This window comes from Antechinus flavipes, chromosome 2 (assembly GCF_016432865.1).
Source record: "Antechinus flavipes isolate AdamAnt ecotype Samford, QLD, Australia chromosome 2, AdamAnt_v2, whole genome shotgun sequence".
NCBI classification, from domain to species: domain Eukaryota; kingdom Metazoa; phylum Chordata; class Mammalia; order Dasyuromorphia; family Dasyuridae; genus Antechinus; species Antechinus flavipes.
Genome location: NC_067399.1, coordinates 344,418,345 through 344,444,549, shown reverse-complemented (window position 1 = coordinate 344,444,549; position 26,205 = coordinate 344,418,345). Strand labels below are relative to the sequence as shown.

The 26,205-nt window shown below is 32.6% G+C and overlaps 1 protein-coding gene, 1 long non-coding RNA gene and 1 pseudogene across 6 annotated transcripts in view; 2 read left to right on the top strand and 1 right to left on the bottom strand.

Annotated features, from left to right (window-relative positions):
* DDHD1 (DDHD domain containing 1) overlaps window positions 1–26,205 on the top strand; it is a 122,248-nt gene that overhangs the window by 26,305 nt on the left and 69,738 nt on the right. For 2 of the 5 annotated variants that reach the window (XM_051977967.1, XM_051977963.1), the window contains exons 2-6: window positions 1,611–1,784; window positions 2,385–2,405; window positions 9,158–9,256; window positions 11,339–11,467; window positions 12,022–12,169. In XM_051977967.1, the coding sequence (XP_051833927.1) occupies window positions 1,611–1,784; window positions 2,385–2,405; window positions 9,158–9,256; window positions 11,339–11,467; window positions 12,022–12,169 (571 nt within the window). The remainder of the gene's footprint in view (window positions 1–1,610; window positions 1,785–2,384; window positions 2,406–9,157; window positions 9,257–11,338; window positions 11,468–12,021; window positions 12,170–26,205) is intronic. The other 3 variants (XM_051977964.1, XM_051977965.1, XM_051977966.1) reach the window with 3 other exon arrangements.
* LOC127552721 (uncharacterized) lies at window positions 15,433–15,510 on the top strand (annotated as a pseudogene).
* LOC127549712 (uncharacterized) overlaps window positions 18,568–26,205 on the bottom strand; it is a 93,645-nt gene continuing 86,007 nt past the window's right edge. The window contains exon 4 of the long non-coding RNA XR_007950695.1: window positions 18,568–24,757. This is a non-coding gene — a long non-coding RNA (uncharacterized LOC127549712). The remainder of the gene's footprint in view (window positions 24,758–26,205) is intronic.

The following is a 26,205-nucleotide window of genomic DNA, read 5'->3' as shown; positions in this document are numbered from 1 at the left end:
CAATCAATGTGGAGAGCAGTTTAGAACTGTGCTTAAAAAGTTATCAAACTGTGCATACCCTTATCCCAAAGAGATCTTAAAGGAGAGAAAGGGACCCATATGTGCAGAAATGTTTGTGGCAGCCCTTTTTGTAGTGGCTAGAACCTTAAAACTGCCCATCATTTGGAGAATAGTTGGGTAAATTGTGGTATATGAATGTTATGGAATATTGTTCTGTAAGAAATGACCAGTAGGATGATTTCAGAGAGGTCTCGAGAGACTTATATGAACTGATGCTAAGTGAAATGAACAGAACCAGGAGATCATTATATACTTCAACAACAGTATTATATGAGTATCAATTCTGATGGATGTGGCTCTCTTCAATAATGAGATGATTCAAACGAGATCCATTTGTTCAGTGATGAAGAGAGTTATCTACACCCAGAGAGAGAATTATGCAAACTGAGTGTGAACCACAACATAGCATTTTCACTCTATCTGTTATTGTTTGCTTGCATTTTTGTTTTCCTTCTCAGGTTTTTTTTTCTTTCTAAATTCGATTATTCTTGTGTAAATAAGATAACTGTATAGATATGTCTGCATATATTGGATTTAATATATAATTTAACATATTTAACATGTATTGCACTGCCTGCCATCTAGGTGGGGGGAAGAAGGGGGAAATTTGGAACAGAAGATTTTGCAAGGGTCAGTGTTGAAAAAAATCACCCATGCATATGTTTTGTAAATAAAGATATAATAATAAAAAAGTTAAAAAACAAAAAATTAAAGAATTTTTTTTTAAATAAAAAGTGATTTTGATGAAGGGAGGATTCTGGGAATATGGCAAAGTAGGTGAGCAAAAGTCAAATGAGAGACATTGAGGAAAAACTAAAATAAAATAAAAACCATCCAAGAAAAACAAGATTGTGGGAGAAAAAAGATAACCAACTAGAAAAAGAGATACAAAGTCTCAAAATAACTCTCAAAATTAAAATTGGGCAAGGAAAAGCCAGTAAAGTTATGAGAAACCAAGAAATAACAGATTATAAAGAATGAAAAAGTAGAACAGAATGTGAAACATCTTACAAGAAAAACAAAAAATCTAAAGAACAGATCAAAAAGAAAATATAAGAATAATTGGACTACCTGAAAGTTGTGACTAAAAAAAGAACCTTAATACAATAACCTTTCTTAATGATAGCTTGTTTGGGGAAGATGGAGGAAGGGGTATGAAGGGAAAAAAAGAAAAAAGTAAAAAAGGTACACAACCGAGACCAGAACAACAATTTATAAAGACATAAAGAAAAGATGAACACTCATAAATATAGTTTCTTCTACTAACATAAACTTTCTTAACTGGTAATTTGTTGTTAAATATTTTGAATCCTCTCTGATGTTCTGCTGGACACATAACAATGTTCTCTTTTGTTTTATGTTCCTTTTCTGTTTTTTTTTTTTTTCTCTTATTCTGTTTTTTTTTTTTTTAATAAAATAAAAAAGTTCTTTTGATGCCATTGGATCCTAAAACTATGTATTTGTCCATGTTGGATAAATAGTAGTTACTTTTTTATTGTTCCTAAGAAGCAGAGTGCTGAAATGATATATTCTTTGATATATGTTTCTAGAAAGTGACAAAATACCAGTAATGCGTGGACAATGGTTCATTGATGGTACTTGGCAGCCATTAGAAGAAGAAGAAAGCAATTTAATTGAACAAGAACACCTTAAGTGTTTTAAGGGTCAACAGATGCAAGAAAATTTTGATATTGAAGTGTCAAGACCCATAGATGGAAAAGATGGTAAGACCAATTCAGTTTCTGTACCTCCTAACATATTATGTGATGCAAATAAAATCTTGAAATGAAGGTTTAGCATGTTGTAACAACTATTTCATGATTTAGAAAGTAGTACTTGTTTTATAATAACATCTCTTATTTAAATAAATTTGCTTGTTAGCTGCAAACTATTATGTGAGTTAAAATTAAAATTTACTATTTAAGTAATAATGGAACTTCTGTAACATTCTGCAGTATAAAATTTGATGTAGCATGGGCCTTGTCCTTTTAGCAAGAGAATTTTTGTGGGAAATTGAGAAGGACCTCATTTATTACTGTATAGTATCATCTTATCTAATGATATCACATAGGGATTGGCTTTCTTTTCCTTCAACTGAGTAGACTTTTTAATAATAATAGAATATGGTAGACATAACATAACAAAATAGTTGAAATATTTCACTACTTCTGTTAAATTAATTTAGTATTTGAATGTGTTTGCAAAGCAGAATGTTTATAATGTAATTAGAATTTGGTAACTTTTGGATAAAATGTTGGTAATTTAGAAAAATATAAATCTTTTATAGCAATGTTTAAAGTATTTCTATTCTGTTATTACTGCAGGCAGTGGAATCAGCTATGCTGGTAAGTATAATAGGAACAGGTGGATTAATATCTTGTCAGTTTCTTTAATAATTTTTTTTTGGAGTGTTTCTTCATTCATGCTTGCCCTTTCTTTGGAACGTTTTTCTTAACAGCTACACTGTAAATATAAAATTAATCATACCAATAAACCATCTCTCAAAAACCAACAAAGAAGCTCCAGTATGGATCAAGCAAAAATTAACTTTGTCCTTGGGTTATTTTGACTTGTTTTCTCTGACCCAAAGCTAATTTCAGGATCATTCCCTTTTTTGGAGGGGACAACCAGGTTAATCACAAATTAGGAGCAACCTGATTGAAATTTATTGTCAAATTTAAAACACCAAATACCAAGTTCATAGTACTTTATCTGTAACTATATGGAAGTTGATTTTTGTCATATTTTTAGTTTCAGTACATTTAGCTAATTAGTTTTACATTTAGTTTCTTTTCATTTATCTAACCTTGAGTTGCAGAAAAGTAATTTGCAGAAACTTACAGTTTCTGTGTTTTCTCATTATTGTGCTTGCAATATTAAGTTTTTGAAGATTAAGTGGAAACGATGTATCTTTATTTTATTGTGGAGGGAATAAATCACAACATATGCTATTACAAAATTTAGGTGGTTTTTTTTTTTGTTGTTGTTGTTTTTGTATAGCAGCCATTTCTGTGTTCCAGCAGATGGGACATAAAATAATGCTTTGTTGACCTGGATACAGCTTGTCATGTGTCATTATCTTTTATAACAAGCACTTTTTAGTACTAATTAATTTTAACCATTCAATCTCTATAAAGGCCAATGTTTTCTCTTTTTGATGTTTTAGTAATGCATTTTTATACCACAATAATTTTCCAAAACTCTTCTCCAAAGGTTCTCCTGTGAAATAAAAACTTTTTTTTTTACCTTGCTGAGGCAATTGGGTTTAAGTGACTTGCTCAACGTATACAACCAGGAATTGTTAAATGTAGGAAGTGTTAAGTGTCTGAGATCAGATTTGAACTCAGCTCCTCCTGACTTCAGGGCTGGTGCTCTGTCTACTACGACACCTGGCTGCCCCCAAATAAAAACTTTTAAAGTAAAAAGACCTCGACCGACAGAATACATGATATTTGTTACCCATCCTATCATTTCTCTACTAAGAGGAAAGAAAAATATTCCAATGTCATGACAGTTGTCTGGAATCAGTATTGATAATTTTATCTTGTTTGTGGGTTTTTTGTAGTGTTTTCTTCACTTAATAAATTAATAACTAACTTTAGTTATTCTTCTCGTTTGACTCTCCTCACTTTACAGTATTTTATAGAAATCTTTCCATGTTTTTCTGAATTCTTCATATTTTCTTCATAGCACAACAGTATTTGATGAAATGCCATAGTTTATTCTTTCTCCTATTGTGTTAAAATCCTGTTTTGTTTTTTTTGTTTTTTAATGGCAATTTATTATAAGAAGAATGGATATCAGCTTTCTCTTATCTTTAGGTCTTTCAGATTGGGAATATTATCTCATGTATAGCCATCAGTATTTTAAAAGTTGACTCAGACTTTTAAAATTATCTTATAAGTGAAAGTTAACTTATAAAGTTAAAAGCTCTCTTTTCTTAACCTTTTGATTATTATACTTATTACCTCCAGGCATTTGAATTTTCATTTTTCTTTAGCTTCACCAAATTCCAACTTTTTTCCTTCATCAAAAGTCCAATATAATTTTCTTTTAAAATGGCATTAAGTGATCCTTTAAAGTACATAATAATTTATGTTTCCACCATTACAACATTAGACTATTTTAACCAAGCAATTATATTTTTCAGGAGAGAAAGTATTTAAACATTTATTAGGCTTCAAAATTTAAATTGACTCTGTTTAGTGAATATTACCATCTGTTGCTTTTGCTTTCTATGGTAATATTTAAAGAGAAAATATATACGTCCTTACTCCAAGTACATCAATTTCCCATCAAGACTATGTATAAAACATTTAATATGTGTTGACTTTAAAGATTTATACATTGACTCTGTTCTTTGCACACTTTCTGAGTAAAGCTTTTCCATCAGCTTTTTTTTATATGTAAATCATTGGATGTGAGATGAAAATGACTGGTTAATTCATAACTGTTGCTTTTATAACAAGCATCTGAATGCCTAGTGTATAGTTGTATGTTAAACATTATGCAAAGAGAAAGAAGAAATAAACAAATTATGCACACATGAATTAGCTTCAGTAAATTATGAAACAATGTAAATATAAAATAGAATAAACTGAATACATAATTTGTGTGTCATCATGGTGTAATGGAAGTAGTACTAGATTTCTAAGTCACAAAAGATAGGTTTGAATTCCAGTTTTTATTCTCCTGGCTGTGATTGTAGGCAATCTATATAGACTTGCATGTTTACACGTATATATAACTGTGCAGTTCCCTTCTTCAGATGTCTTACTTGAAATAAAATACTGTCTGTTCTGTTTACTTGTGGCTTTTTCTCTGCCTGGGTTATTCAGGTTCACTTTTGACCCTAAAGGAATTAGCTTTATCCCCTCTCCCCAAATTAGCAACAGATTTTCTTAATAGTTTCAGGATAGAGTGAGCAATATGCAGAATGCATTCATGAAAGCATTAGTTAAATAAAAGAAAAACTCATTCATATTTAAATCAGATGCTTCATTAAATATAATTCTCTATGAAAGAAATAGTATAATTCTATATGAAAGGAATAGTATTTGATTTATTTTTAGTCTTTTGCTATTGAGACCAGAAAATGTTTATTTAAAGATTTCATGTAAATGAAATATGGAGAAATATTTCTTTGAATAAAGTAATTGATAAATCCTTCATATTTAAATATTTCAAGGATTCATTATTTAATCAATGTAATTTCTATAATTGTACCCTTTCCAGATCTCATGACCTAGTGGCTAACCTTTTGGTAATAAACATTTATGATCAAAGTTAGACTAGTATTTTGCCAAGTTATTAGTCTTTCCAAGGATCAGATCTTGTGGTCCATTTGATATAGTCTTTAAGGATCCATAGTAGCCTCGATATCATAATAGGGAATGTAAAAAAATATGGCAAATTGGAATGCTTGCCTTCCTGCTTCATTTATGATTTGATTGGTTTTACAGGTCCTTAATGCACTATCTGATGAGCATTCTTTGTCTCTCCATACCCACTTTCCTAAGTATATATAATTCTTTTCATGCCTGTTTTCTCTTTCTCCTATATAAATGTGTTATAAATAGGAGTTTCTTCCATTTTCTGCTTTGCAATTAGCAGGGAAAAGTGGTTTTTTTGTTTTGTGTTTTATTTTCCCCTCCAAAGCCAGTCTTAAAGTGAGCAAATTTGTTGTTTACTAGTTGGAGTAAGTTAGATTGTTGGTTTGAAGTGGGAAAGGAGAAGGAAGAGAGCTCACACATTGACAGTATGTCATCTTTTCCTTTCCTCTGCTGTTTGCAGAATTGTCTTAGAATTCCAACACATTATAAGAGATGAACTCCTAAGAGAGTGGGGGAATTCTTGATACTAGTCACACCTCCTTAGGCTGATGAAAGGTTTCGGTGAAATCCTGTATTATATCATAGATTGCTAATCACTATCTTTTAAACTTATTTTAAATTTAAACCTATTTTACTTTTACTTCACAAAACTGAAGGATTTTAGAGACTGAAGAAACTTCAATAGCATTTAATTCAACTTAGAGATGAAAAACTATCAAGAAATTATATAGCTTCTTCTTGAAGAACTATAGTGAGAATCAGTTCTACTTTTTAATAACTCTAATAGAAGTTCTCCCTGACATAAAACCAAAATTTACCCCTTTTCATCTTGTTCCTAATTCTTACTTTTCCCATAATAGCCATGCAGTTACTTTAACATATTTTAAATGTTTCCTTTGAGACTACTCCTAGGTCACACATCCACAATTACTTCAGTTAGTCCTAGTGTAATATGGTACCAAGTCCCTTCACCACCGTTTTTCTTTTCTTTGTGCTCTCTCTCACTGATCAAGATCCTTCCTTAAGAAGGACCTACAGTGGAAAAGAGTGTGACATGATATGTTTAAGGTGGTGTTTCTAGGTGACAGCAGGATTGCCATCTTTTTATTCTTAGAAGCTATGCCTCTTTAAATTTAACTCAAGATTATGTTTTTTGCCTAATCACACCACTTGAGGTCCACCAAAATTCACAAATTTCTTTCTGAAAAACTGCTGTCTAACCAAACCTTTCCATATTATACTGGTGAAATTAACTTTTTCAAGCCAAGGACCCACATTTATTTCTATTAGATTTTATCTTAATATCTTCAGTTCAGCATTCTAACAGAAGATTTTTTTGGATCTTGTGTCATTTTCTGTGTTGTTAATGTCATCTGCTTACAATATGATAAATATTCCTTTATTCAGAGAATTGATAAAAACATTCACTACAAGGTCAAGATAGGTCTTTAGGAGGAACCATATTAGAAATCTTTCAGTCGACACTAATGTTAATACTATTAATGACTTCTCTTTTGAGGCTAGTTGAAAAGCCTAATTATATTACCATGTAACCTTTATCTTTACATCTTTTCCATAAGAATATCTATCCAAGTGGCCTTATCTCCTGGACTACTATTTTAGTATCCCTGACCAAAAAGGAAAGGAAAAAAATTAGTCTATGCTGGTCTATTCTTTTTGCATCCATATATGATTCAATATTTTTTCCAGTCATACATTCTGTAATTATTACAAGAATTCAAAGTTGAATTTTATTGAATTAGAATTACTTCTTATCTTTTAAACAATTTATATTGATTCCTTGCTTGGTTTGAATGCAAGCATTTTTCTCTACTGTCATTGTATTATTATAGTAAAGGAGTTCATGAACTATTTAAAATGAAACTATCCTAAATGAAGCACTCTAGATATATTGAGGGTTTGAGGGGGAAGTAACATAAATAATTTTGAGTTGAAATTTGGAGTAGGGAAGAACAAGAAATGGCTCTAATACTGAATACTTAGGAATTTTTTGAAATTTATAAAGTTCTATGTGCTTAATATATCTCCTTCCACTTCCCCTGCTAAATTAGGTTCCCCACCAAAATAAAATATCTTGACAAGGGCAGGGACTAAGAGAGGATAGGATATGAAACATTACTTTTTTTTTTTTTTTTTTACAAAAGAAAAAACAAAAACCCAAACCCCAAAACTTAATTACCATGAATGCACAAGCATACTGAAAGTTAGTTTATTTTTTGTTAGTATGAGGTAAGTCATGTTATCTGGATATTTCCCATTTGTTTTCTTAAAATAATAGAAATAAAAATGTGTATTTTTATTTGTAATTTGAAATATTTTTAGTTGTGTTTTTTCTTCAATTTGATCTGCTTTGAGACTACTTGGCACATTCTTTCAATGAATTCTTTTAAGATGGTAACTTATTTTAAGATGGCAATAGCCCTTCTTTCCAGTCATAAGTGATAGATCTTTCTCATGACCAGAAGGCACATGAAAGAAGAAACATTTTTAATGACAAAATTTAATTTCATTCGCATGTTTTCACTTCTCTATTTCTATTAGTGTTCTTTTTGTAAATAATAATACATTATTTTTTGCTTTTTTTGTCCTGGCTTTTAGCTTTCATGCTTCTTAAAAGTACTTTAGTTAATTAAATCAAACTTCATAAGTTTCTTTTTCTTTGAATGAGCAAACATTTTGAGTAAAGTTCAAGTCTGTATTTTATATGTATAATACTGCACAATAAAAAACTATTGGTTTTAATTTTTTGAGTTGTATTTAACCTTTCTTCTTTAATGTTATTTTTAGATAGGAGAGGTTGAGGTTGAAAATCTAACACCTAAATATAAATGTAGATTAAATTCTACATATCCTATTGTTCATTAACTGAATATGTCAGAAATTACATTGTAAGGTCAGACTTTATATGCATTTTAAAATACTTATCTTTTGTCAATTATGTCAAAAGAAACTATGGTTGACTTAGGCTTATTTACGGATTACCAAATATGATGCATTCTTTCATTGTTTGATTCATGTTTATGTGAATTCATGTTTATTCCTACCAACAGCTTTCACTAATGAATATGATAATGATAGTTTTGGTTTTCTGTGTTGTGGTTATGGTTTTTTATTTTTTGTTATGCCCTTTTGCTTGTATAACTGAAATACATATTTTAAAAATCTTTAACAAGTTGCCTGGTCTTGTGAAAAATAAGACTGTCCTTAACTACTATTATACTTTGGTAATGCGAAGGGAATCCCAACAAAATACCTAAAAGCATCTTAATTTTCTCAATGAAGCTTTTGTGCAGATGTTAAAAATGTATTCACTGAATTCATAATTTATTCATCAGCCTTCTGCTGAGTCATTTATACATGTTTGGTAAATGTAAATAACTTTAATGGGTGGGAAGGTAAGCATTTAAATCTATTAAAAGAGAATGCTGAACTATACATGTACACAAAAATGACATTCTTTTGTATATGTTTTGTGAAGCTTCTAATTGTACTAATTACATGGTTGTTTTTAGCTAAAGATTTTAGATGCCATGCTTATTTTTTCTTTTCTCAGTTAAAGCAAGATGATATATTTGATAAACATTATGAAAATGTTCTTTTACTTCTCTAATTGTAATTAGATATTGTATAAATTAATCATTAAATAATGTTTATTCAATATGATTCATCACACTACAACAAAGAGACAAAATAACAGCCTCATTTAAAATTTACTTTGAAGCACAGTGTTTTTACTTTCTTAGTTGTCTACCACCTCCCTCCCTTCTCCCTCCCTTTGTTCAAATGGAGAGGATATAAGGAGAGTACAGATGCTGCATGTCTTAAGCGAAAGCGTTCCCAAGGTACAGTAATTTGTAGTTTGTTTTTTTCTCCATGTAGTTATATTCCTGGCTTTTGGCATTCAGTTGTTTGTTTTGGTAAAGTATTCTGGAAGATTAATTCATTGGCTTTTTAGGCAAGTAATGTGTGTTTAAATTCTTAGGAATTAGTTGTCCTTGTATCTTTTATGTATTTCTAGTCTATTGTTAATTAGTTGTAGAATTATTCATACATTATAATTAAGATGTGTAGTTTTAACAGTGTTGAAGTTATTGAGACATTTGGGTCAAAGCTACCTAAAGAGTAGCCAATTTTTATCATTACCCTGATAATATGAAACATGTTTTTACTATTAAGATACATTTTATGGAAAAATTCAGATGAGGTTAGAAAGTAATTTATCTTTATGATTTGTTAAATAATTTCCTAATGATTTTAATGCAAAACTTTTAGAACAAAATATTGGAACATTTTCCTTATATACAAGTCTAAGTTTCTCTGTCCATCCTTTCCTCACAAATAGAAATATATCTAATACAGTTGTTTACATTAATTTAAATTTTGTCTTATACGCATTGCTAATAGAATCATTAGGCAGATTTTGTAAGGCACATGGAAGAAGTTAACTTCTACATAAGAAAGACTTTTTAAATTTTCTTTTGTAAGTTATCCTAAAGGATCATGTTAGATTGGTTTCAGTATACTGCAGCTCTAAACTTCTGAGCTCACTTAATCTGCTAGCTTCAATCTTTCCAATGACAGGGATTATAGTATTGTGCCACCATGTCTAGCCATACATTTTTTCCTAGTGAAAATTCTTCATTGGACACTCAAAACCTTAGCCTTGCCAACAAAAAAAAAAGTAATTGCATAGCAAGCCAGCCTCCTTCTGCTTTTGTTTTCTCCTCTACAAAATGAAGTTTAAATTTACTGCTTCAGAAGGATTTTGTGAGAAAAAAATATGGTAACCTAGATTACAGATGCATGAGCCCTGCTCCCCATGGTTATTCAAAATTTAGTATATAGATTTTTCTTACCAGCATGCTTGAGAATAGAAAAATCCTTTTTTTCCCCCAGTCCTTCAGAAAATACTGCTAAGTAATAGTATTGTTAATAGTCTAGACCTAGAATTAGATGACTATTTTTTAGTCTTCATACCAATGCTTTGATATGGCAAAATAAAGCAATATTTCTTTAATTTTTTTCCCTTAAATATTTAAATAAATTTAAAATTCTTCCTTCAATCCAAATCTAAATGTTTTTGTTGGGACAAGAATTAACATTTAAATTAATAAGTTAAACATCTAAAAATCAATCTGCTACAAATAGTCACTTTTTTAGCCTAGTGGAATATGCGAAATAAATAGTAAAAAGAACAAAAATGTTTTTTATTTTACCTTTTTTTTTTAAAAAAAAAACTTATTGTAAGGGAGATCAGACTGGTAATTACAAACCAGTTCATCATATTGATATTCATCTAGACAGATAACTCTCTTAAAAAGGCGTATTGAATGTATTTTAATTATTAAGTTAACTACCTCTTATATAGTGTGAGCTTTCTTCAGGTTAGAAGACACAATCTTGTAGCAAAAAAAAAGTTCCTAAATATGTAGTGCCAGAAGGCTAAAACTGTTTCTGAATTTCAAACCCAAATTGTAACCTTGTCTTTTCTCATGTTGTCCTATCTTTACTATATCTATTAAGACCGAGGCTTAAAGTACAGAAGAAAATCTATAAGATGAATCGGGTTCCAAGAATAAACTAATCATAAAGATAAAATTGTCATGCCATTAATTTGAATCATTTTAGGCCTAAGATGGGACAATAAAAATGAGATATTGCTTTTGAATTCCCTGATGTCTAAGAATTTTATATTTACAAACAGTTGAAAGGGTGAACTACAGAGGCTGTGTTCCTATTATTCATTATATTAAATGATGTATCTGATATTCATCCATTCATCCAGAGTTATGAACTAAAGCAGCAAAATACTGAGTTTTCTTTTGACAATTTTCCAGTCAATTTAATTTTACAAAATGACAATTTAATTTTACAAATATAAAGATTGCTCCCTTTTTTTGTTTTGTTTTGTTTTTATTCAACAGCTATTCATAGTTTAAAGTTGAGTCGTAACCATGTGGATTGGCATAGTGTGGATGAGGTATATCTTTACAGTGATGCAACAACATCTAAAATTGCAAGAACAGTAACACAAAAGTTGGGTTTTTCTAAAGGTAATATATTTTCGTTTTTACTGAAATGGAGAAAGTTATTTTTCCCATCCTTAGAAAATATTTAATGAGTAATTCATGTTTTCATAAATATTTGTAATTGTTTCTACTGTTTTATTTATTAGTGACTTAGCATCTGCATCATAATTTAAGATTAAGTATTTAAAGAAACAGCTGAACTAGTAATTTTAATGCTTTTTAAAATAGTCAAAAGATTTTATAGAGCTAAAAATGTGGAAATAATGTTGACAATAGCCAAAAAAAAAAAACTTTTGCAATACAAAATTGCAAGATTTATTATAGTTATTTTCACAACAATCTTTTGAAATTTTTATTATAAATATTCCATTTTGGGGGGTAAGGAAACAAGTTCAAAGTGTAAAAAAATATTCCAAGCAAGTTTAATATGTGTTTAGATTTTACACATGAGTCTGGTTATCCCAGAATGAAATTTTGAGTCAGGTTGTAGTTTTTGTTAAAATTTTCAGATATAAGTAAAAAAATGCCACTTCTTTTAGATTAAAATATTGACCTGAAGAGTCATGACTTTTCCACAGCTTCAAGTAGTGGGACCAGACTCCATCGAGGTTATGTAGAAGAAGCTACCTTAGAAGACAAGCCCTCACAGACTACTCATATTGTATTTGTTGTGCATGGCATTGGGCAGAAAATGGACCAAGGAAGAATAATAAAAAATACAGCCATGTGAGTTTTTATGCATATATTTCATAATTGCTGTGCTGTTCTAAATCTGTATCTGATCTCTTAAACTCAAGACCTATTGATATATTAACAGAGAGTATCTTGTTTCTTCTTTTTTTAATTATTAAAGCTTTTTATTTACAAAGCATATGCATGGGTAATTTTTCCAACATTGACCCTTGTATAACCTTTTGTTCCAAATTTTCCCCTCCTTTCCCCATCCCTTCCCCTAGCTAACAGGTAGTCCAATATATGTTAAATATATTGAAATACATATTGTTTTACAAGAAAAATCAGATCAAGAAGGAAGAAAAAGAAAAATTGAGAAAGAAAACAAAATGCAAGCAAATTAACAACAGAGAGAATGAGAATACTGTGTGGTGTTCCACACTCTTCCCATGGTTCTCTCTCAGGGTGTAGATGGTTCTCTTCCTCACTGCACAAATGGAACTGATTTGAATCATCTCAATGTTGAAGAGAGCTGCTTCTATCAGAATTGATCGTCATATAGTCTTGTGTTTGCCTTGTATGATGATCTCCTGGTTCTGCTCATTTCACTTAGCATCAGTTCATGTAGGTCTCTTCAAGCCTTTTTGAGTGTGTCTTGTTTCAATGTTCTTCCATACCAACTATCATTTAAAAAAACAAAAAACAGCTCTTTTTGTTTTTTAAGGTGATGGAAGTCAGGGGGGAACTGTACTTTTATTTGATTATTGAAGGTATATAGGGCCTAAGGTGAAAATAGATTAAAAACATCAAAACCTATATTCTGTTTAAACTGGAATAATTTGAAATTGAAGAAGTATAAGAATCAAAATATTTTTCATTTACTAATTAATGGAAATACTATAATGGAATTGTAATCTCATTGATCTAATTATTTCCTCCATTTGTGAATCATGCGTTCTATACTAGTAGATTCTTCACAGAGGATCTGCCCAGTGTTTTGTAGTTCTTTCTTTCTATGAAAGTCTTTTTTATATTTTTGGTAGAAGTTCAGCACTCTTATTTGGTATCTTTCTTGATTTTTTTTTTTAATTATCTCCCATCCCTTATGCTACTTCCTCTACATTAATCATTGGTCATTTGTGTTGTGGCCAACTTTGTCCTGTATCTTACCCTTCCCCTCAAAAGTCAATTCTGAGGGTAGTGACTACTTGTCAGTTGCCTAGGAAGAATATATATATATATATATATACACACACACACACACACATATATATATATATACACACACATATATATATACATACACATTATATATAATAGAATATATGTATTGTTGTGGGAAAAAATTGGGGGGATATATCTTTTACAATGCCAGAATTAATGTCTAAAGTAAAAATTATATTCTAACTCCAGTTTGAATTGCCTTTTGCATAATTTCGTTACAGAGGAGAAAAAGGAAGTATATCCTGAATTTGAATGATCATTCCACAAATTATTTCATTTTTAGTGATTTTAGAAGATATGATTTTGTGTAATAGCAAATTTTGTATGTTCAGAATCACTGGCTTCCAGTTCTTAGCTGGTCTTCCATTGAAATTTTTCTCAAGGAAGCAACTGAAATTTTAGGGTTGAAAGTCAAGTTCTTGTCTTGCCTAGCCACCAGTTCAGTGCCTCCTTAAATTTTTGGCCCTGGTTTACCTCTTAAGAACTTTGAAAGACATATTTTTAATTGTATGATATAGCATACTATTAATTTTACGTTGGAACAGTTTTTTGAATGTTATACATTGACAGCATATAGACAAATGAATAAGACTTGAAATTTTACCCCTAAAATCAAACCTATTGGTTGTTTTATATTAATATAACAACCTGTTTTGTTCGCTGATTTTTATCTGAAATAAAACTTGAATTTTAGAGTACTAATGAACTTTAGAAATCAATTAGTCACTTTCATTTTGGAGAGAGAACATAAATCCAAAGGAGTTAATTAATTTGTCCAAGATAAGATCATGTGATCTAACCTCCATCTTTTACTCAAGGAAAATGAAGTGCAGAAAAATTAAGTTAAGTCAGACTTTTCTAGCTATTTGATTGAGCCTGAGTTAGGTCTTCTTACTCATTTATTTTGAATATTATTTTTATTTGTAGCCTTTTGTCTGAAAATCATTTTTGCATAATCCCAATAGAGATTATGCAAAAGAAATTATATGAATGATGATAGTCCTTCTAATAAAGTTCTGAATTTGATGTTAATAGGTATAATATTGAATCTTATACCTATATATAATATTGAATGTTGTTCAGTTGTTTTCAGTTTTGTGTTCAAATTTTTGTTGACCCCATTTGGGATTTCTTGGCAAATTTGCTGGAATGGTTTGCCATTTTCTTTTTCAACTCATCTTACAAACAAGAAAACTAAAGTATATGGGGATAAAAGTGACTTGCCCAGGGATCACACAGTAAGTGTCTAAAACCAGATTTGAACCCAGGAAGGTGAAATCTTCTAGACTTCAGACTTGGCACTGTACTACCTACCTGCCTCAATTATGTATGAGCTTTCCTCACAATCAAAGAATAAACTGATCTAAACTCTAAGAACTTAAAATTAATGTTAATATAACATAGCAATATTTTATTGCATTAAAAGGAACTTTTACTTGTTGATGTTAAAGCTCAGTTGTGATTTTTAAAAATTAGACAAATTTTTGCTTTTAGTACCTTTCTTGCACTTTATACCAGTTTATACTAGTTTGCAGCATTTCTTTTTACTATAATTGTTATAAGTGATATTTAATTGTATTGTTTAGAACAAAAAAGTTATGCTTTGTCAAACTCAGGATGAGGAAACATTGCTGTCCAGGTGACTTGATTTGAAAGGTAGATGGAAATATATAAATGGAATTAAATAACAGAATTAACGTCCATATTTTAGGTTTATTCTACTAAATATTATGGAAGATAAGCAGAGAAAAATGATTCCTTTTACCTTGAAATTTTCATATATATATAAAAATATATTTGGAAAGGGGAAATCCCTTCTGCTCTATTAAGGAGCTATCTGGAACACTGAGTATTTAAGTTGACTGTGGTTATTTAGCAAAATAACTACATTTATACACATTTAGCAAAATGTATTTATATCTGAGCCACATTCTTAAAGGAAAGCTTTAATCTTTGGCCATTAGCAAAAATTGTGGTATTTTGGTCTTCACAAAAAGTTATAGCTCAAATTCTGAAGTTTAATTTATTCATAGCAACTTAATAAGCACTTTCGTGCTTATTTAAATGGAGGAAATTTCAAACAATTTTCCTTCATCGCTTCTCGGCCTTTCGGCTAAGATCAAGTGTAGTAACAATTTTCCTTCTGATAATTTTTTTTCTCTTAAACTAAAAAAATATAGAATCGTTGATCTAGAATTAGAAGACATGCATAGCAAGGAATAAAAAAACTAGATAAAATTTTTGAATTGTCATAAAAGGAATTATTAGAATAATACATGATTTGTCACTTTAATTTTAGTGTTGAACTTTTGGTTTCGTTTTAATGGTCTGAGGGGTGTGGGGGGAGGTGTGGGGGAGTGTGTACACATATATATGCATAAGCACATATAAGTCTAAAAGGTTTTCATCTACTCTACTAAAATAATTAGAAAGTTAATAATTGTTATGTATTAAAATAATGTGGTTTATCATTAGAGATATTTTCTATCTCTTTCTGCTTTGTTTTTACTGTGATACAAAGGGAAACTTTTTTTTAATTAAAAAAGGATTTATAAGTATTTTTTTCTCCTACCTCTTTTTAGCCCACTGGGGGGAAAAAATCCTTTTAATAAATTTGCATACTTCTAAAATCTCTATAATTTTTCTTCTTTGGAGCTGCTGTTCCTTCTCTCCCTTTTTTCTGTTTTGTTTCACTTTTTGAAATATAAATTTCTGTAAGAAATAGAAAAGCTAGCAAATATCATGCCATGATTGGAATTTTTCTAGATCCCTGATTATGCAGTCTATTATTAGCCTTCATCCTCCCTCTGTAAGAAACAAAATATCTTATCAAGAACTCCACTGATTCACTGATGAATGCTAGAAAGATTTATTTTATGTTCTTGTAAGAATGGGTGCCTAGATGAGTAGACACAGCTTTGAAACTCTAAAGGCAGCATTTTATTTCCTCTCCTGAAGCACCAGTCCCTCTCCTAATTGCTCATTCACAACATGAATCTCCATCCCTTATTATTTTGCCAATTCCTGCCCCCAAGGAGCTTTCATCCTAGAAGAGGGAAAGGTAATGGAGGAATAGGGGCAAAGAACAAAAGATTCTTTTCAAATCTCAGGCTATCACCCCAGAACACAAAAGCCCTGCCCCCAAGGAGTTTACATTCTTTTGGGAGAAGATAATCTCTACCCTTGACTATTCGGTGAGATCCTTGTGAATTTCAGTTTTCTAATTTGTTTCATTTCTCCAATTTGATTTTCATAATTGGAAACCAAAATGCTCATCCATTTCTCACACTTTTGGTCATTCTTTTTTTTGCTATAAATTCTCCTCTGGATTCATGCCTTAGCACCCACAAGGATCTCCTTTGTCCATGGAAGCTTTGATTCCTTTCGTTTTGACATAAAATACTGCCCCAGAAGACACAATACTGCCTGAAGTACTGGTCTTTCTAAGCCCCAAATCCTTGTTGATTTTACCTGTTATCTGGACCTGTTATCTCCCTCAATGGAATATAATTCTCCCATAGAAATGTTTTTCAATGGGTTTTCCTCCCACTAAAGAATTGAAATCTTTCCTTTCTTTTTCCCTTTTCCAATTCCTCCCTTTGCTATTTTACCCATTCTCTTCTTCCTGAGATACAACAGGATTGATTTTTTTTTTCCCTTTCCTATTGACTTGATTAAGGTACTTCAGAGTTGATTTCGTTAAAAAAAAAATTTTGAGTCACTATTCACTAATGACATTGACTTTTTGTTTTCTTCCTATGTTTCTTTCAGCCTTCCTTCTCTCTTTTGTTCCCTTTTTAGGGACCCTCACATTGCTTAGTGTAAACTCTTCTACTCCACAAAAAAGAAATAATTTTCTGTAGCTGGGGGTTGTGGGAGGCTTATTCCGCGGTATTTCAGATTTGTTCTTTCCACTGGAGTTCTGCTTTTGTCCTTGTTCCTTGTGTACTTTTTGAAATAAATCTCTTAATGACACCTTGTTTTTTCCCTCTCCTTTTATTTATGTGTTTTTCTAAAAATTTTTTCTTTTTCTGGGATAATTTATTTTCTCCCTTCTTCATTAGTTAATTGTATTTGCCTTCATTGTGCATATGTTGTCTGAGATGTTTGCATAGCAGATTAATCTGTTCACATCTTTTTTCCAAATGTGGAATTTTTTTCCAGATTCCACAGAGGAATGTTTCAAAAGTACTTCTTATTTAACATGTATATTTTCTCCTTGATGAAATTCAGGTTTGCATGTGATACAAGAATGTTCAGGTCTAGCATTCAGGTCTGGGGGAAAGAATTTCTTTGGAAGACATTGTTCCATTCCTTTCTTCTGTATCTTCTGGGTCCTACATAGTTTTGTGTCATTCAAATTTAATTTGTCAAATTTTCTAAGTCAATTGTAGAATTTATTTTTTGTTGTTGGAATTGTGGAACTTAACCACTTTGTTTCTTGGACTTTGCAGCACCCAATTTTGTTTCTTTTGTTTTGCCTAGAAATGATCTGTGGATTCTTTCAATTAGGACTTTGTGTTCTGGGTAATTTTTCTTGAATTATTTTTTGTATTAAGAGTTTGCACCTTGTTAAGGATTTACACCTCTGATTCTTAGATTGTTTCTCTACATCTTATCTTTGAGATTCATGTTTTGCTTATATCAAAATCTTGGGTTCATTTAACTGAGCAATCTGGATTACCTTTTCCTTCAGGATCTCTTATACTTATTGGTTCCCTGCCCCAGTTTCCTCTATTATTTACTCTGGATGAACACTTCTTTGGTTCTCATGGTTTAGCACATGCTTCTACTCCCAGTAGAGTATGCTTCTGATTTCCTCCTTAGCTTTGGAGTTGGGGAGCAACTCATTCCCCCAGAATAATGGCGTTGGGGGGGGGGGGTGATTAAGCACATATTGATCAGAAACTGTTAGGTAAAGTAGATCAAGCCTATAGGCCTCAATTTCGGCTTCTCCAGAGACATGTGATTTTAGGTAAGGCCTAGACAACATTCCATTGTCCAAAGAAGTGGCCGAAGAAGCTGTACATCATCTTATCTACTACATTCCACTGACCAAATAGGGGTGGAATTTTGGAGGTTCTTTGTCTGAAATGTATAAAAGCTGTGAACATCTTCAAGGGAGTGGCCCTATCCTGCTGTGAAATTTGGCTCACAAACCAGGATGGGGTCCCTTCTCGAGATTCTAATAAATAATTCTGCTTTCTAATCTCTGTAGTAGTCAATTTGGGTAGGTCTTTTTGTCCCAAACAGGGAGAATATGTGCTGACAGAAACTGCTGTGACAACAAAGGATATTTGCTAAATAGACTTTAGATCACACACCCATCAATACTATTTTATTGTACTGCTAAAATGAGGAAGCTTGGGGGAAGTGGAGGGTGGCAGTGAAAGGGTTCTTGATGTCATGGAAACCAGTCTAATTTATTTCTTGTGTTTATAATTCTTATTTTGAAAAGTTTTGAGGTGTGAAGGTCTAATAATACAATGACCATTCTTTCATTTTATTGATTACTTAATCCAATAATCTTTCTTTGTTTTTCTTTTTTTCCCTTCAAAAACCCTTCCTTACAATCCATACTTTGATTTTAGTGTTTGTTTTGCTTATGTCTAATTCCTCTCTGAAACTTTCCCTTTATTTCTCCTATTGTACTCTTATTCAGTTCATGTGAAAGTGGGATTCCCACCCATACTATCCCCTTTCCTTGTTTGTAAACTTAACATTTTATACGATCAGATTATGTGAGATACTAAATCCCTTCTTTCCCCTTCTTCTTTTCTTCTTTTGCAGATTTCTTTATCACATCTTTCCTTTGCTTTGTTTTGTTTTTAAGATCACTAAAATGTAACAAAACTTCTAACGTCTTACTGAACTTTATGATACAATCATAATCCTGATACCTAAAACAGGGAGAGAGAAAGCAAAGAAAGAAAATGTTAATCAGTATCTACAATTGAACTCAAGAAGATGAATCTTCTTGACTTCAGAAGTCAATAACAATGAATTGTCATTGCTAAAATATTCAGTATTCAATAAAATATTCAAATAGCAAAAAGTCTACAATAATATATTAAAAATTAAGCACTATCATCCAGCAAGATTTATACTAGGAAAAGAAAGGAATAAATGGCCCAGTTGTTAATATGGTAAGCATTATTTCTCTAAAACCAAGAACTGCATCTATTACAAGAATTGTAAAGGGGAAACATAGGGGAATTGTCAGTAAAAACAGGGATGCCCATGGTTACTATAATTATTTGATGCAGTACTAGAAATGATATCTTTAGGGCAACAGGATGAGAAAAAGAAGTTGGAATAATAAGCCATTGGCAAGGAAGAAACAAAATTACTGCTTTTTTTTTAATTTCAGATGAATGGCTATTTCTCAGAAAAATAGCAGGCTATCTATAATAGTATGAAATAATACTTCAAATTGCTCATAATGATTAGAGAAATGCAAATTAAAATAGCTGAGCCTCTACCACAGTATCCATCTGATTGGCAAAGATGCAAAGAACAAAAATGATAATTTTTGAAGGAGCTCATTTTACACTGCATCCAAAAATCATTAAAATGTACATGTACTCTTTGACCCAACAATACTATTCTTGATTCAGGTATTAAAAAACAGTTCATGGACCTGTCTTATACAAAAATATGTATCGTAACACTTTTTGGAACTATTATGCACAAAGAAATGGGAAACCTAGGGAAACCTAGGAAATATTATATAAGCAGTAAATTTTATTTTATTATAATAATATAAAATAAATATCATGTAAACATAATAAAATGAGCAAAATAAGGAAAGTAGTTTATACAGTTCCTACAACATGATAAGTTCAAATCCTAAGTCACTATGACCTAGAAGTGAAGTGAAGTTCATTTAGACTATTTATTACCTTTTATTTCTAAGCCAAAAAAAAAAAAAAGTAAGTTAAAAAACCATATTCTTCTGTTTTTTAAAATACGTATTTATTTATTGGCTATTAAAAGATACTGTAGGAAGAGGGGAATTAAGTGTTAATGGATAGAGTACTTATGAATTCAAGAAGATTCATCTTCCTGAGTTCAAATCTGCCCTCAGATGCTACTATGTGACTCTGGGAAAGTCATCTAACCTCATTTATTCAGTTTCTTTGTCTGTAAAATGAGCTAGAGAAGGAATTGGGCAAACTTCACTTTTTTGCCAAGAAAAGCCAAAATAATTTCACAGATTTTTAGGCACGACTGAGAAACAAGTGAATAGCCACCAGCCACAGTAGGCTTGCCTGGCACATTTTATCAGACGTTATCTGTTTTCTTTGCTTTAATCCTATCAAAACTTCCAAATTTCCATCTCTCTTCCTTCATACAACTATGTATAGTATAAATAAGAAATCATCTCTGAGGGTTGGTTGGGCTGGGATGGGGGTGTGGAAGTCAAGGAGGACTGGGGAAAGTAGAAACAGATCTCCTTGCAGAAGGTGGGATTTTACCTGCCTTGAAGCATATGTGGAGACAAGTAAAGAGGGAAAGCAATCTAAGCATGAAAGATAACCAATGATAAGATAAATCATGTATGTTAAACACCAAGAAAGCCATTTTCACTGAATTATATAGTACATGGGGTACAGGAATAAAGTGTAAGAATATTGAAAAGGAAGAAAGTGATCAGGTTTTATGTATAGTCCTGGAAAAGACTTCTATTGGAATCGATTGAATTTGGCAAGAAAGACTATAAATGTGGTTAGCCCTATGTTTTAAGATGATTACTTAGCAGCTAATTAGAGGATGGAATGGAATGGAGAAAGACTTGAGATAGGGAAAGCAATCTAGTATGAGGTGTGGTAGCTATGTGAGTGAAATCTTTTCAGAATGATATATTTTGAGCAAAAAAGTTTGTATGCTGTCCTAACCAGCAGGACCTCGTCATTTGTGGGGTGTCGAGGAGGACAAAAAGACCTGTAAGAGAAACGGGCGAGAAGGAGGAGGGAGACTACATTGCGGTGGAAAAGAGTCTCATTTAGTAAAAGGAGGTGCTTAGTTATATATGATTTGACTGCCTGCGTTTTCTGGGTGGGGGGTTGCAATGTAAAGAGAAGAATGTCAGACCACAGGTGTGGCTGACATCATGGGGCATACTCGTTATCTAGTTCTGGGGCGGAAATGGCCAGTTTCCTGGGACACACATTATCTTGTCTCAGGAATTTAGGACGTATTGTTTGTTCACAATAAGGTTTTAGCTAACCGTATCAGAGTTTATGCACAGGTAGTCACGTTCTTCTTGGCTCTTTGTTTCCTGTCTCCAACATCTCCCCCTTCCTTATTATATGCATGATGAATTATGGGTCGGTGGAGGGCCTGTCTTAGGCTATGCGACGTGCATCTGGACCTGCGGCCTACCTAATTCACTTGGCAGGACTCCTGTCTTAGGCTATGCGAGCCGACACCACCCCTACTAGAGGCAGGCTCACAATAATCCCGTTATAGGATAATCCTGCAGCATAAGGCCAGCATATAGCAGATCGCAAAGTCGCAATAATCCTGTCATGGGCTCCTCCACAGCTTTAGGCCCACTTAACTATTCCGACAGCATTTACGATACCAGGGGGTGTTGAGCTCGGCCTCTAAATTGGCAAACTGCAGAGGCTCAAAAAGTGGATTTTGCATTTGTTCCAGCGACTCAGGAGTATGGAGCCTTTGATAGAACACGTGAGTACTCTTCTGAACGACAGCATCCACCTGGGACTTAACAAAACCAGTTAACTTAGCAAACAGCCAAGGTCCGAAAGAAATAAGAAGAATAGCCACAAACGATCCCAAAAGAGTAGGAAGAAGGGTTGTCAGCCAGGGGGATTTTAACAAAATAAGGGATTCTAAAACTAAAGCATCCAAATTCAATCTGAACTAGTGAGATAAGGGGTGGGGCAAAAGTGCTTAAGGCAAAGTGAATAGGAGCTAGGCGTTCCCATTCTTTCAGGTATTTTGAAAAAATATATACCAGTTTCCCCAATGTTCTATCTCTATCCCCCCCCCTTTTTTTTTTCACGGAAAGGAATTATCAAATGACCATTCCCCATATAAATTCCGAGAGTGAATCAAAATCCCTATACATAACAGACTAATACAGTCGCATTTCCTAAAAAGCCCTTAAACATAACAGCAATAATTGCAGTTTTAACAAATCCCATCCCAAGTCTTAAACACATAGTAATAGATGATCCAGGCAAGGTTTAACAGTCAGTCATCAACCATTCCCAAAGTTCCTCATATCAGTCCAAAGTACAGTCGATGCAGGGTCCAGTCCATGGTCTCATGTACAAACTGCTGCTTCAGGCTGTGAAGTGATAGGAGGCTCTCATTCCTTGCAGAGTGGGTGTGTGCCATGGTGACAATCAAAGCTGATCCCGGTTCCAGAAGCAAGCCAATATCTGTAATTTGACCAAAATCTAGAACAAAAACACAAATCTAGCAAATAAAGATTAGATCAGTCTCAGATAGACTCAGTTCACCAAACTGTTTCAAAATACGAGGAGGCCAAAATAAATTGGCCAGCAGTTTCCTGTGTGAAGAGATGAATTTGCTTTACAGGACAAGCAAACGGCTGCAGTCTTACAGACCCCTGTTAATTGTCCACTTATCATGTAGAACTTTAAAGGAACAGAACACAAATATCCAGTAACAGACAGATGACCAGACAAAATACTTAGTTGCCCAAGCATTTAGGATACATGATTACATATGACCAGACTGAAAATAGCAAGGCATGACATAACTGAATTGCATTAACAGTTCTATTGACCATAGCTCTGATCAGAGAGATCAGTTACAGAAGGAAAAAAAACCAAATATTCAATCATTTAACCTAAAAGTAAGCGTGTCCTTAAAAAATCACAGTTTGCTGCACTGCTGCAATCAGATAAGAAAAAAAGTGGCAGGAACATACTTAAGAGGGGTGAGGGGAGGAGAGGATTCCACATGGCCACCCTTCCCCCACTCCTGACCCCCTAGGAAAAAAACTTCCCTCGGGTTCCCCACTCAATTTCCTACATGGGGATCTTTTTCAAGATTTAACCCATCAGTTTCCCAATATCCAGGTTTCTTCCCAAATCCACCCATTTCCAATTTTCTCTTTCTCTCTAGCTACATATTTAAACAATCTCCTTAAAGAACTTTCCTTCCCAGATGCTCCTTTGGTAAAGTAGCAGAAGGCAGTGGGGGTGGGTGGCTCCCTCCCCCATCTCTTTACCTACTCCCAAAAGTCTTTCTTTCACCTTCCTTAAACCATGCAAACCTCTAATTTCCCTACAAATCAGTCCTTCCTAAATCACCTGTATTCCTCTTTCCTTTTCCCTTCAAAAACCTGTAAGATTCACACTATAGTGAATAGCCCAAACCTCCACAAAACCCACACATGTCCAGCAGAGCTGGATTTAAGGTATAACTTATGTTAACAAATAACTCAATATATTTCAGACAGTAACAAACTCAATCAAACTAATACAGCTGTCTTTAAAAGTTTTTTTTTCTTTTTTCTTTTTTTTTTTTTCTCTTTCTTTTCCACCACATTTCTTCTAACAGCTATTAGCATCTTATCTCCAGAGCTTTTTATTGCCCAGGCCAGGCTAAACTTGAATTTTATTGCTCTTTACTCTAGTAGGCTTTTCCTTAAAAAAATTTAAAATCACAAGCAAATTTTCCTTAATCATTGTTCTTAAAACTTAGCAAAGCTCTTAAATCAGCAAACAGACTAGGGGCTGTTTCCAAGACCTCAACCCCCAGAGAGAGGTTTGTTTCACCTTGAATTCCCTTTTTCCATTCCAGAATCCAAAGGGGTTTCTGTGAACTTCCAAGCCCATTTAGTGCTTTTCTCTGCCTTCACAGAGAATGCCTAGATATTCCATTCAAACTTCTTTCCTTTAAATGTTAGCACACTGCTCTTCTATATATAGTTTAACTTTCTGAACTTTCAAATCCCTTTCAATCTGTTTTTTTTTTTTAACTTTCTGAACTTTCAAATCTCTTTCAATCTGTTTTTTTTTCCTTCATTTCCTTTTTTTTTTTTTTTTTTTCCTTTTCTCTCCCTTTTCTCCCTTTTTCTCACAGGCTGCTGCAGTCAGCCAGAGACAGAGAGAGAGAAAGATTTTTCAAACTTCTTGATATTTTCTAAGCCTGCAACACAGAGGCTGAATTCTTAACCCTTACTCCCCTTTCCCTGAGTGAATCCTTAAGATCTTTAACAAAGATCTGTTCCTTAGAAAGCTTATGGCCCATAACTGAAATGAGGTGGACGAAACTACTCACCATAATTAGGGGTCCGGACGACTTCAGGGGTCCACCTGGTCGAGAGTCCGTTCCTCGAGTCCACGTTGGGCGCCACTTGTCCTAACCAGCAGGACCTCGTCATTTGTGGGGTGTTGAGGAGGACAAAAAGACCTGTAAGAGAAACAGGCGAGAAGGAGGAGGGAGACTACATTGCGGTGGAAAAGAATGTCATTTATTAAAAGGAGGTGCTTAGTTATATATGATTTGACTGCCTGCGTTTTCTGGGTGGGGGGTTGCAATATAAAGGAAGAATGTCAGACCACAGGTGTGGCTGACATCATGGGGCATACTCGTTATCTAGTTCCGGGGCAGAAATGGCCAATTTCCTGGGACACAAATTATCTTGTCTCAGGAATTTAGGACGTATTGTTTGTTCACAATAAGGTTTTAGCTAACCGTATCAGAGTTTATACACAGGTAGTCATGTTCTTCTTGGCTCTTTGTTTCCTGTCTCCAACAGTATGCCTTTTCACTTACTGTCCCCCCATGCCTGAAATCCACTCTTATCTTTCCTAACTGCCTTTGAAATCAACCCAATTGCTAGTTCTTCCCCTTTTCTTCTAAAATTCTTTGTTATTTGAGGTGACCTGCAAAAAAACATTAAATTTTAGTAAATGCTTGTTAAATGAATTTTAGTAAATGACTGCACAAATAAATTATTGCCAAGAAAGTTACTCCTGAAAGCCGCCTTGGGGAGATGAATTTTATTGTAGTTTTGAAGAAGGGAAAAACAGTTTGGGTAAAAGAGAATAGATGAATTAGACCATAGGCAATAATAATTTATAAATATAACAGTGACCATTTCTTACATTGGAGCACATATTCATTGAATAGTTACTGAAAATAACCCAACAAATACATTTTGAACAAGAGGATGTTTCTAATACTGTAGATTAGTTAGAGAAGTAATATATAACAGGGATATTATCCTCATTGCTGTCTAAGAAACAAAATGGACATGAATAATTTGGAGGACAGTTGAGTGCTAAATTTTGTGGTATTAACTTTAAATACGTTTAATTTTTAGAGAAAACAGTTGAATCACAGTTTTATGAATAAAAATAGTATTTAAGTCCAGAATCAGATGCTTTTATCTCATTCAAGACATAATTGCAAATAAAATTCTAGAAATTAACCAAAAGAATTGGAAAGATTGGATCATGTTAATCATATTATAAGATAGCAAAGAAACAACAGAATTCTTGAGATAGAACTAAATTGCTCATGGGAAAAATTATACCTTAGAAAATGTATATCAATAATAAAGGAGAAGATAGGTAATTAAGTATGTAAAACATTAGAAATTCTAAAATAAGTACAAAAAACTCAACTAGCAGGAAAAATCAGCAGTTTAAAATATTAGACTAATAAAATTGATAAAATTCTTTAAAATTAGCTTCTTGAAAAGATGAACTACCTCAATAAAATATTGGCTAATCTCGTCAAGAATGAAGAAAGGAAAATCAAATTGCTAAAATAAAAAGTTACTTTGAAAAAGTAAGTTTAAATAAGAAAAAAAGAATGACTAGAAACTACCATTTGCAATCATATTCTCAAAA